Raw genomic sequence first — 12849 nt, 5'->3', positions numbered from 1 at the left:
CTCTCTCTTCCTCTCTTTCCTTTTGTGAAGGAAGAAGCACTCTTTTTGTCCTTCCTGATAGGACAGAGTCAAGAAGGCATAATATTTTTCCATTTCCCTTTGGGTCCTTCCTAGAGATACCCACACTCCCCTCTCTCTCTTTGATTCACCTTCCCTCTTCTCTTTTTCTCTGCCTCTGATCTTTCCTATAACTCTTTCTCTCTGACTTTGTTTCTCTCCCTTTTCTGCCTCTGATTCTGCCTCTGCCTCTGTCTTCTATCTCTATCTCTCTCCCTCTCTCTCCCCCACTCCCCTAATGGGGATTTTAAAGTTCATGGAGTCTTATGTCAAAATGGGTTCAACTGGAATCAAGAAATGTAATATGATTCTGTATTGTTGGTTGGGAATATTTTTATATCTTTTCTATTTAGGGCTTATGTTAAAGATTATGTTTACAATTTATAGAAGTTATTTAGATAGATTATTTTTATACTAAGCTAGAAATTTCTGTCAAAATATACAAGTGTTCTTGTTTCTCATTAAATATTCTCCTACACCTTTTTTAAAAAAAATACTGCTTATTTGGTGTGATTCCATTTACCTAGGGTCATTTTATCTAAAATATACCAAGACAAAATACTGGATTCAGGGAGATTTGACTGTGTAAATCTTGAAATCTCTCAGACTTGTGAATGTTAAAAATTTCCCCATCAGGGAATTCTTAATTGGAACAAATTCCCTACTGAGAAACATTCCCCATTTTGATGTGAGAACTCGCCAGGATCAGAAATGGGAGGACCTCTACTCCAACCATACTTAAGACTGCTTTAGGGGAAAAAAACTCCTTGCTAAACAATGAAAGTACTTGGACCCATGCTTATGGTGGGGCAAGGAGTTCTTTGAGCCAGGCCTGTTTTTAGAATTGATACAATGGGATGCTGGGTACCTAAAAGGGTCGGGCAAGTTTTCTCTTGATGAGATTAGTTGACTCAGCCGTGTTTTCTCTAGTTCATACTTACTGAGGAGATTGGTCGACTTAGCAGGAATTCAGATGGGCAGTCCTTTGGAAAGCGTCTACAGTGATTGGTAGATGTAGGGACTTAGGGGAGGTGACATGGGAGAAAAACCCCTATATAAGAAAAAGCAGAATCTCTTGAGGAGATATAGATATCCTTTTGGAGAAATCCTTTTGGAGGATCTCTGATGAGGATCACTTGGGAAGAACCTCTTGAGAGAGGCTCTGGAGAAAGGCCCTTTGGAACAATCTCTGTCTGGAAGGCCCTCTGGTGAAGTCAGCTGAGATGGAGCTGGTCTGGTGTCACTAGAATCCTTGTTTAGGCAGACCTTGTGGTGAGTGTTAAAAGACTGACTGACTGATTCTCTCTTAAGACTCAGGTCTAGGCCATATTGGCTTGAGGCCCTTCATAATTATTCCTTTCCTACTCTTTCTCTCTTTCTCTAATTCCTCATTATATTATTAATTTAAAAATCTCTATAAAACCCAGTTGACTTGGGTATTTGAATAATTGGGAATATTTACTTTATATTTGATTTAAAAACCAAGACACTGTAGTGAAACATATTTTCTGCAGTCAAATTTACTCAACCTCCCTTATATATCACAATTTATATCTTCCACCATTTTAACTCACAATTTAGTGTTTGATAAACCCAAAGATCCCAATTTTTAGAATAAGAACTCACAATTTGACAAAAAACTGTTTATGGGCTTCACTATTTTAAATCTCACAACTGTGGTCTTAAGAATTTTTAAATTAAAAGTATGTTGCTTAAATATGATAGAAAATAATGAGCTGTGTTTGTGGTGATTAATTGGTATATGAATTTGGGCAGTTTGTATACAGAGATGGGATTTGGTATCAACAGCATGGCTGAAGAGAATTTTCTCAACCACCTTCCTGATCTATACTTCTCCTGAAGACCTCAAACAATAGGAAACTCACTACCTACTGAGATGATTTATTCCATTTTGGGATCATCCTTAATTGTTGATAAGTTTTTTCTTATATTAAATTTAAATCTTCTTTTATGTAACTTCAATCATGCTGTTTAGTTCTACCTTCCAGTGTCAAATAGAATAAGATTTAACTTTCTTCCCTGTGAAAGCTCCCCAAATACTTTAAAATAATGACTATGCTTTCTCCCAATCCTCTCTAGGATAAACATCTTCAAATATAAAATAGGGTAGTATCTTCTAATAATTTTCAAGTCCTCTCAATAGCCTGGCCAAATTCTATGGGGTATGTACTTAAAGGCAACAAGACCTAGGGTGGAATATTTCATCACCTCATCTTACAGTATATATATATATATAAAGAATATATAAAGAATAATGGATATAAGCACAAAGAGCACCATGAAGAGCCTATAGCTTAAGCATATGCTGTAATAGGGAGATTCCACAAAGAACCTTATAGTAATATCCTCCAAACCAGAAGTAGTATCCTCCAAACACAGCTGCAAAACTACCAAATGGAATCCAAACCAGATTGAAATGTAATTGGGAAATATTTAATAAAATACATAAAAATACAATAGAATTTAGATAATATCAATATGTGTTTTTAAGGCAATATGCAGCTGCCGATTCTTTATGTATTTCTGAGTTTTCTAGTTGAGTTTGACCCCACTGCTTCAAACCATGCCAGCATAAGCCTTCATACTCAATTAAATGAGAGATGATAGCATTGGAAATGTGGCTTAGATTCTATGAGAAATTATGTATAACAAAATTCATCTGGAAGAACAAAAGGTCAAGAATATCAAGGGAAATAATGAAAAGAAATGTGAAGGATGGTGGCCTAGCAGTACCAGATCTTAAATTGTAATCATCAAAACACTCTGGTACTGACTAAGAAATAGAAGGATGAATCAATGGAATAGATTAGGGGTAATGACCTCAGCAATTTAGTGTTTGATAAACCCAAAGATCCCAATTTTTAGAATAAGAACTCACAATTTGACAAAAACTGCTAGGAAAATTGGAAATACATGGCAACACAAATAGGTTTAGATCAATATCTCCACCCTTTACCAAGATAAGGCCAACATGGGTATATCATTTAAACATAAAGGGTGATAGTTTAAGTAAATTAGTGGAATGAAGAATTATTAATATGTCAGATCTATGGAGAAGGGAAGACTTTATGACCAAATAGAAGATAGAGAACATTATAAGATATAAAGTGAATAGTTGTGATTATATTAAATTTAAATTTTTTTCTGCAGACAAAACCAATGCAACCAAGAATATAAGAGAAGCAACAAACTGGGGGAAAATTTTTATAACAAATTTCCCTGATAACTGTTTCATTTCTCAAATATGTAAAGAACTAAGGCAAATGTATAGGTATCCAAGTCATTCCCTAATTGGTAAATGGTCAAAGAATATGAAAAGGCAGTTTTCAGATGAAGAAATCAAAGTTATCAATAACCATATGAAAAACTATCCTAAGTCCCTCTTAATTAGAGAAATGCAAATTAAAACAACTCCAAGGTACCACCTCACACCCATCAGATTTGTCAACATGATAGTAAAGGAAAATAATAAATGTTGAAAGGAATGTGGCAAAATTGGGACACTAATGCATTGCTGGTGGAGGTGTGAACTGATCTAACCATTCTGGAAAATAATTTGAAATTACGTCTAAAGTTCTATAAAAGAATGGATACCTTTTGATCCAACAATATCACTACTAGGTCTATATCCCAAAGAGATTTTTTAATGGGAAAGGATATGTTTATACAAAAATATTTATAACTGCTCTTTTTGTGATGACAAAGAATTGGAAACTAAAGGGAAGCCCTTCAATTGAAGAATGACTGAACAAAATGTGGAATATGATGGTGATGGTATACTATTGTGCTATAAGGAAAGATGAACAGGATGATTTCAGAAAGAACTGGAAAGATCTATCTGAACTGATGCAGAGTGAAATAAACAGAACCAGGAGAACATTATACACAGTAACTGAAATGTTGTGGAATGCTCAAATGTGATAGATTTTGCTACTAACCGCAATATAACGACCCAGGACAATTCTGAGGGATTTATGAAAAAGATGCTATCTACCTCTAGAGAAAGAACTGTTAGAGTATAAATGCAGATTAAAACATATGATTTATCACCTGTTCATTTTGGTATATGATTTGGGGTTTTAGTTTTATAAGATTATTCACTTACAAAAATGAATGATATGGAAATATGTTTTGTGTGATAATAAATGTTTAACCCAGATTGAATTGCTTGTCAGTTCCGGGAGTGGGGAGGGAAGAAAGAAAGGAGAAAACATGAATCACATAACTTTGGAAAATTTATGTTATTAAAATATATTGTTAAATGTTATAAAATATGTTATTAAAATAAAATAAAAATAAAACATTAAAAATATAAAAAAAGAAATGATGTGAACATCAAATCAATTAACAAACATTGATTCAATGGCCACTGTTTGCCAAGGATCATGTTAGACTTCAGGGAATATAAAGACAAAAATTAAATAGTCTCTTCTTAAAAGTGGAGAGAATTTGAATGCAAATAACTATGTCCAAAAATTTTCCAAAATAAAAACAAGTCGATTTGGGGTAGGAAAATAATAGTAACTGGGGGGTGGGACTCAGCAAAACTTCATGTATGTAAGAGTTCATTTCAATAGCAAACATCAGAAGAAATTTCAGAGGCCATTAAGTCCAACCTGTGAATAACCACAAACATCTACAAGTGCTCATTAAGATTTCATTTGAAGATGTCTAATGAGGGGGAATTCATAACCTTCCCAAATCAGCTTCCTTGTGGACAGCAATAATTATTAGGAAAATTTTCCTTACATCAATCAAAATCAATCTCTTTTACTCTCAATTACTAGTTTTATTCTAATCAAATTCCTCTTTTATATGATGTCATCAATTTCTTGAAAATAGTTGTGGAAACTATATTGAAACCTAGCTATTTAGTTTCTCTAATAGCTAGCATTTACATGGCAGTTTGAGGGTTGCAAAGTGTTTTACAAATATGATCTCATTTCATCCTCATGACAGCTTTGTGTAAATGGTACTATTTAAAATGGCAAAGTCAAGATGATGGCCTAGAAGACTGGAGACTTTTGATGGGATTAAGTTCAGCTTAGTTGGGCTGGGTGTGCTCTGAGTCCAAAACTTCCTGGAAGACTGGAGCAAATATGGAGGATCTCCTCAGCTCTGGCTAGGCTTCCAGGTCTATGCTCCCTCTCTAGCTCCTTCCCCGCCGACTGTGTTGGAGGCTCTGAACTTGGCCAGCCCTGCTGACAAGGTATGCCCTTCAGACCAGCACCTTTGCCCATCAGAAGTTCCCGCTGCCGCTGGAATCTCAGGACTCTGGGTGGGAGGGAGGATGGGTCCTGGGACCTTCCTTCTGTCTTCCCCTTAAACCTTAAACCTGAGTGTTCTCAGATTCCGGCTTTTTGGGGGATGTACCTTTTGAATTAAGTCCAGCAGGAGGGTTCCTTGGCTCTGTCTTGTTGTTAAGCTTGATTTTCAGTCCCCTGGGAGTCTTCAGTTTGTGATTGGTTAGGAAGGGTATTCAGAGGTCTGAACTTCTGCTCCTTCATGATTTTTTGGGATGTGGGCTTCTGAGCCATTTGCAGTTCTTTATAAATATATTTATAAATGTGTTGGTGTGTTCAATTGTTTGTCAGTCACATCTGACTCTTCTTAACCTCATTTGGGGTTTTCTTGGTAAAAAAAACTGGAGTGGTTTGCCATTTTCTTCTTCAGCTCATTTTATAGATGATGAAACTGAGGAAAATAGGGTAACATGAATTGTCTAGGGTCACACAGCCAGAATGTTTCTGAGACCAACTTGAACTCAAGAAAATACTCTTCCTGATTTCAAGCCCAGAACTCTAGTCACTGTGCCATCTACTCTGTTATATGGTATGACCCTCCAGGTAGAGGAAGAAGAGATACAGGAAGAAATTTAACTGATCTGAAAATAAAAGATATCAGGGAAGGAAAGGGAAGAAGTATTATATAGCACCTACTATGTGACAGACACTGTGCTTAACACCTTTTTTACAAATATTGTCCCATTTGATCTTCACAACTTTGAAATGTAGGTGCATTATTACCACCATTTTGCAGTTGAGGAAAATAAGTCAAACAGAGCTTAAGTGATTTGTCCAGTTACCCAACTAGTAAGTGCCAAAGGTCAGATTTGAACTCAGATCTTCTTGACTCCAGACTCTACCAATGTTTTATCAGTAAAAATGCATTAAAAAAATTTTCAGTCCTTTTCCTTAAAGAGCTTGCAGTTTAATAGAAATGAGACATGCATATTCATGGATATAGAAGGAACACTAAACCAGAGACCTAAAATAAAATTTGTTTTCATCACCAAAAAATAAAAATAAAAAAGATTTTGAATCACATGTAAAGTTAATTTTGATTTTTTTAAGAGGCAAAAGAACTGCAAATGACTCAGAAGCCCACATCCCAAAAGATCATGATGAATGCTTCCTTCAAAAGAAGATAGAGTGCCACACATGGAAACTAGGTGGGTTAGTGGGTGAAGTGCAGGACCTGGAGTCCAGAAGACTAATCTTCAGGAGTTCAAATCAAATCTCAGACACTTAGTAGCTGTGTGACCCTTGGCAAGTCATTTAACATTTACCTCAGTTTCCTCATCTGTAAAATGAGCCAAAGAAGAAAACGGTGAACCCCAACTCCAGTATCTTTGCCAAGAGAACTCAAAATGGAGTCATGAAGAACTGGACACCATTGAACAAGAACACTCATGAAAAAGACTGGATAACTTCCTCCCAAAAAATGAATTTGGTTCTAATGCTCAACAAGAAATGACTAGTTAATAATGTGGAAAGCTAGCTGTCTGTGTAAAGTCAAACCGCCAGAGAAGGAAAGTAGACTTCAGTCTAGACACCCCAGATGCATCACACCTAGTCACTAGCTTTGGACTCAAATCTGAAATCTGAGGTTGAGGAAAAGGAGGACAGATGAATGGAAGGTAGGAAAACTGGGAAATGATGAGGCTACTGACTGGCAACTCCAGCTTAAAAAAAAAATGGAGTCTGAGGACAAATGAGAGAGATAACACAACAAAGTTAACAAAGTCCCTTTAAAAATGGATTAATTTGTGAACTAGAACAACCTCCAGGAATTGATACAGAGTGAAAGGAGTAGAACCAGGAGAACGTTGTAAACAGAGACTGATACACTGTGGTACAATCGAACGTAATGGACTTCTCTACTAGCAGTAATGCAACGATCCAGGACAATCCTGAGGAACTTATGAGAAAGAACACTATCCACAGCCAGAGAAAGAACTGCGGGAGTAGGAATACAGAAGAAAAGCAACTGCTTGATCACATAGGTCAATGGGGATATGATTGGGGATCTAGACTCTAAATGATCACCCTAGAGCAAATATCAATAATATGGAAATAGGTCTTGATCAAGGACACATGTAAAACCCAGTGGAATTGCTTGTCAACTACGGGAGGGGGGGAAAGGGGGGAGAAGAGGGAAAAAATATGAATCATGTGATCATAGAAAAAATATTCTAAATTAATTAATTAAAATGTTTCAATTACAAAAAATAAAAATGGATGAATTTAAAATTTCATCTAAGGCTCTTTATTTTATCCAAGAGGAAACAAAAATGTAGCTGGAAGTGGCATCATATTATAATGGGAACACCTTGCATTCGGAGACTGTGCTAGATTCTAGCCTCAGTCCTACTACTTATTAGTTTGGTGATATTAGGCAATTCACATTATTTCTCTATGACTCAATTTCCTAATAGCTAACATTTATATAGCCCTTTAAGTTTTGCAAATAATTTTTTTTTCTATCATCAGTTTATTTTTCTCTCTATGTTATTTAGCTATTTCAGTCAAGTCCAATTCTTCATGACCCCCTCTGGAATGGACTGGAATGGTTTGCCATTTCCTTCTCCAGCTCATTTTACAGATGAGGAAACTGAAAAAAACACAGTTATATGACTTGTCCAGGGTTACTTAGCTATTGTCTGAGATTTGATTTGAATTCAGGTATTCCTGACTCCAGGCTTGGCACTATCTACTGTGACACCTAGCTGCCCATCTCCATTCTGCTCCTCCTTCAAGAAAGAAAAAAAACAACAGATATGGTAATAAACATTAAATATCATAATTTTCAGTGAATTCCTTTCCCCTTATTTTGACAGTGATAAAATCTTATTCAGTGTAATGATATATTTCAATGTAACCACTTCTCAATGGGCCTTGACTCCAAGTTCACTCAGGTAAGAATTAAATATCTAACATACTTTTAAAAATAAAGCTGGATCATACAAGTTGAAAATATACCCATTTGATCTGATTTCTTCAGCTTTGGCTGCAGACTTTCTGATTTTAGCCCTTAAAAATATATTAGTCATCCATGCCCCAGTTTCAAGTCAAAATTAAAAAAACAAGACCAAATTTAAAACTTTAATAATTTTTCAGAATATGCCCTAGCAGACATTCTTCCTTATAAGTTAGACTATAAAGTACTCAACAGTACTATTGGGTTCCCTTTGTCTTTAAAGAAGAAATACTCTCCAAAGCAATTAAGGCAGTCACACCCCAAATTGCAAGGACAATATCCTAATTTTAAATTCTATCATATTTAGGTAAAATAACTGATATATAATAAGGTGTGATATCCCTGATATGCAAACCCCCAAAACATTTTGTTTACTGCTAGCTATTTTTTCTTTATGATAATAAAACCCTTAAATAAATATTTTTCTCTGACCCCAAATACTCAATTTAGCCTGCTCCAGAGAGGCCATCCAGAATCATAATCTAAGTTTCTCACTCTCAGAAGAGCATTTTGGAGTCTTTCCTCCTCTACAACAGGAGCAACCCTGGAGCAATGACAAAGAATAAAACTTCATAACAAATATGCATAATCCAACAAAACAAACTTTTACATTGTCCATGTCCAAAAATGTAAATTTTGTCACACAAAATTTAATCAAAGTCCATAATAACCTCTCTGACATGAGCCAGGTGCTAGTTCTCAAATTTTTTTCTTTAGAATGAATGCCATTCTCCCATATGAAATGTTCTCCTATTCTGCTCACTTCACTTTACCTCAATTCAAGTAAGTATTCCCATTTTTGGAGGAAACTGCAGATTTAATCATTCATTATTGTCTAATTTTCAATTACATTCATATTTGATCATTTATTTAACCATTTCTAGTAGGAAGGCAACACCTTAGTTTCTGGTCTTTTTAATTAACCCTTACCTTTCATCTGAGAATAAAAGTATTGGAAGGCAGGTAGGTAGTTCATTAGATTGAGAGTCAGGTCCAGAGATGGGAGGTCTTGGGTTCAAATGTGACCTCAGACACTTCCTAGTTGTGTGATCCTGGGCAAGTGTCCCATATCCTAGCCCTTACCTCTCTTCTGCCTTGGAACCAATACATAATACTGATTCTAAGGCATAGGTAAGGGTTTTTTTAAAAAATGTATTGATTCTAAAGTAGAAGAGTAATAAGGGCTAGTCAATGGAGGCTAAGTGACTTATCCAGGGTCAAACAGCTAGAAAATATCTGAGGCCATATTTGAACCTAGAACCTCCCATATCTATGCCTGGATATCTATGCACTGAGTCACCTCACTGCTGTCTCTCTTTTTTTCCCAGCTATGAAGTAGGCTACTATGATTATTTTTTGTACCTACATGTCTTTTCCTTTTTCCTTTAATTTAATTGGGTATATGCCCCATAATAATATCACTGGATTAACTGAATTTTCTCAGCTTCATGACTTTTTTTTTAAACCCTTACCTTCCATCTTGGAGTCAATACTGTGTATTGGCTCCAAGGCAGAAGAGTGGTAAGGGCTAGGCAATGGGGGTCAAGTGACTTGCCCAGGGTCACACAGCTGGGAAGTGTCTGAGGCCAGATTTGAACCTAGGACCTCCCATCTCTAGGCCTGGGTCTCAATCCACTGAGCTACCCAGCTGCCCCCTAGCTTCATGACTTTTTGCAAAATTTCAAATTGCTTTCAGAATGATTAAATTAGTCCACAGCTCTATTAGCAGTGATTAGTGTGTTTGTTTTCTCACAGCACCTTCAACATTTGTCACTTTCCTTTTGTAATCTTTGACAATCAGATAGGAGTGATGTAAAAACTTGGAGCTGCTTTAATTTTCATTTCCATTGAGGTATTTAAAAAAATCAGAGAACAGAAGGGAGTCCAGAAAGAAGCACAGATAAGCAGGACAGCTTTGAAAGCTACAAGTTGAAATATTATATATACATACATATGTATATATAAAACCTGTATATAATGGAGATCAGTAGTTTCATGTAACATCTTTTTTCTGTTCTGATATGTATATGGAAATACTAGTTTTATTTGGTATTTGATAAGTTTATAATAAAAAAAATTTAAATAAAGATCATGGAGTCATATACCCAATGCAACATAGAGTTCTTACTTCACACATTTGAGTACAGTCTTTAGGAAAATTCTAATAGAGACTACAAAACTAGATTACTTGCTACCCCAAGAAAACATGCTAGCTAATGCACTTCCAAATTAAAGGAGCATTCTCTCTATTACAAACAAAAGTGAACTAATCAAGGAGGCTGAATGTACAAGTTCTGATTTAGAGAAATGATCTTAGATCAAAGAGATTTAACTTCCCAGAGACCTCTTAAAAGAGTCACCTACACAAGCTCATATCTTTTGGAAGCTTTTAAGATTTGCTTCATTGACTGTAAGTAGTATCCCTTGACAATCTGTCGATCTGTGTATAAAACCCAGACCTATATGGGCAGTAAACTGAAGTAGGCGCAATGTTAGAGTTTCCCCTTCACATTTAAGAAAGCAGCTGGAGCAATCAGTTCAGTGGACGAATAGGACAAGGCTGCATCTGTAACAAGTCAGGCAAGTGTGTTGGGAAATTATTTCTAGGTTGCTTCTTGGCTATCCGATCTTTCAGAAAAAGTACTGGGTTTTTAAAGCCAGTAGGAAACAGGAAAGACGGTGGGGAAGATATATGTCAGAGCTGCCAGGTACTCTTTTCCAAACACACATTGCTTACTTTCCTAACAACTTCTTGAAAGGCAACTTGGGATAAGGAGAGGTGTGTGTTGGGAGTAGACACAGAAAAGAATGTATGGAGCTGACCAGGGTCTTCAGACCACATCTCCTCTCGCAACAATTAGAATGTAGAACAGGGTGAGGATCAAATGAGAAGATTATGTAACTTGCTTGGCAAACCTCAAAGTGCTGTTATTGCTAGCTATTGCTATCTTTATTACAAAGAGGTCAGTTTGAAATATCTGCGGCCCAAGAGGAGTCCTTTGGCTTAGATTAGGAAATAGAAAAGAAGTCCTATACCAAGGAGAGAGGTGCTTCTCTACTGGCAGGGAGGGATGATAGACTGACAGACGAATGGTCGAAAGGGAAAGTGGAGCAAGTTAGGCTAGCTGCCACACCCCAGACCTTACACAAACACACTAGATTCCTGTTCCCCAACTACTTACCTCAGCCCCCAAAAAACTGAGGAAAAAACTGTTTCCGGAACTCCGGAAGCCCTTACTAACTTTTCACTATCTGCCTAGCCAGTGAATCGGAGCTTCATGGGAGTCCCAGAAGGGCGCGGGCAATGAAATGCAGCACAGATATCTGCCACTGATGACCAGCTGGGAGATACCCGTCTACACCCTCCTTCAAGGGGTGTAGGTTCCTGTGTGTTTGGGTCAGAAGGAGAGAAGAGGAAGGAAAGTCGGTACCTTGGTGCCCTGGTAGAAATCATCGATAGACTGGGATCCCATGAAAGGGAACTGCATGTGCGTGTGAGTGTCGATGCCCCCAGGCAGTACCAGCTTGCCAGAGGCATCAAGGATCCGCAGCCCCTGGGCTGAAGTTCCAGTCGCCAGAAGGTCGGGCCCCAACGCCCGAACCACGCCATCCTCCACCAGCACATCTGCCAACTCAGAGCGGTCCTCATTTACTACTCGACCCCCACGGATCAGTAGCCGCTGCTGGGCAGCCATGGACACCAAAGGAGGATGCTAGAAGACACAATGACGCGCTCCGAACTGTTCTCCTGACCACAATGGGTGGGTCAGAGACCTCTTACAGATGGAGCTTGGCTGCAGGTGAAGGAGAAGTGCTAAGGTACTCTCCCCTGTGAGAGTCCAGAAGCAATAGATGGCCGCTTAGTCCTAGGGTCTGTTACCCGACTTTGCCAAAAGTCCAAGTTCCACCAGGGATGGTGGCAAGCAACAGACCACTACTTGAATCAGTCTAACTATTAATAAACAATACCAAAGTCTAAAAGTCCCAAGCTGGTCCCAAACCCCATGGCTCTTGGCTAACATTCCTCAACGCTCGCTACCAATTGGCTGCTTCCTCCCCAACATTAACGGGCTAGCTCCGCCCCCTAATGAATGATTAAGTGAAGAAAAAGCGGCTAGAGCCAATCTACAGGAGACCTTCGAACTTAAGGGGGATATTCGGATTTAGAAATTAAAAGAAATATTATAGAGAAAATGCAGTTCAAATCTCTCATTTTACAATTGAAACTACGATTCAAGTCAAGTGACGTCCAAAGACCACAGTTAAAGAGATATGGGAAGTCTTCTGTCTGATCCAAAAAAACACTCCTTTTCAATACATTAAAGGTTCTTCTCCAGTCTGCTATTTTTCCTTTCCAGTCAGCTATAGTTAAGTGAAAGAAAAGCCTCCTACTTGAATTTATTCTGTCTCCAAGTATTTTCTTCTGAATGGAAGGGTAATGGGAATAGGGGTGGGATTGAGGGGGGAGAAGTGAGCATGGTCAATTAATTTAGGGAATAAAATCTCGGATTG

The 12849-nt window shown here is 37.5% G+C and overlaps 1 protein-coding gene across 1 annotated transcript in view; it reads right to left on the bottom strand.

The window, feature by feature from the left end:
* DPYS (dihydropyrimidinase) overlaps positions 1-12307 on the bottom strand; it is a 134018-nt gene extending 121711 nt beyond the window's left edge. The window contains exon 1 of the mRNA XM_007488204.3: positions 11769-12307. Within this exon, the coding sequence (XP_007488266.1) occupies positions 11769-12032 (264 nt within the window). The 5' untranslated portion in view covers positions 12033-12307. The remainder of the gene's footprint in view (positions 1-11768) is intronic.
* Positions 12308-12849: the final 542 nt, after the last annotated feature.

Source organism: Monodelphis domestica, chromosome 3 (assembly GCF_027887165.1).
Source record: "Monodelphis domestica isolate mMonDom1 chromosome 3, mMonDom1.pri, whole genome shotgun sequence".
In the NCBI taxonomy this organism is placed as follows: domain Eukaryota; kingdom Metazoa; phylum Chordata; class Mammalia; order Didelphimorphia; family Didelphidae; genus Monodelphis; species Monodelphis domestica.
Note: the sequence above shows the minus strand (reverse complement) of the source record. Positions and strands in the feature narration are given on the sequence as shown.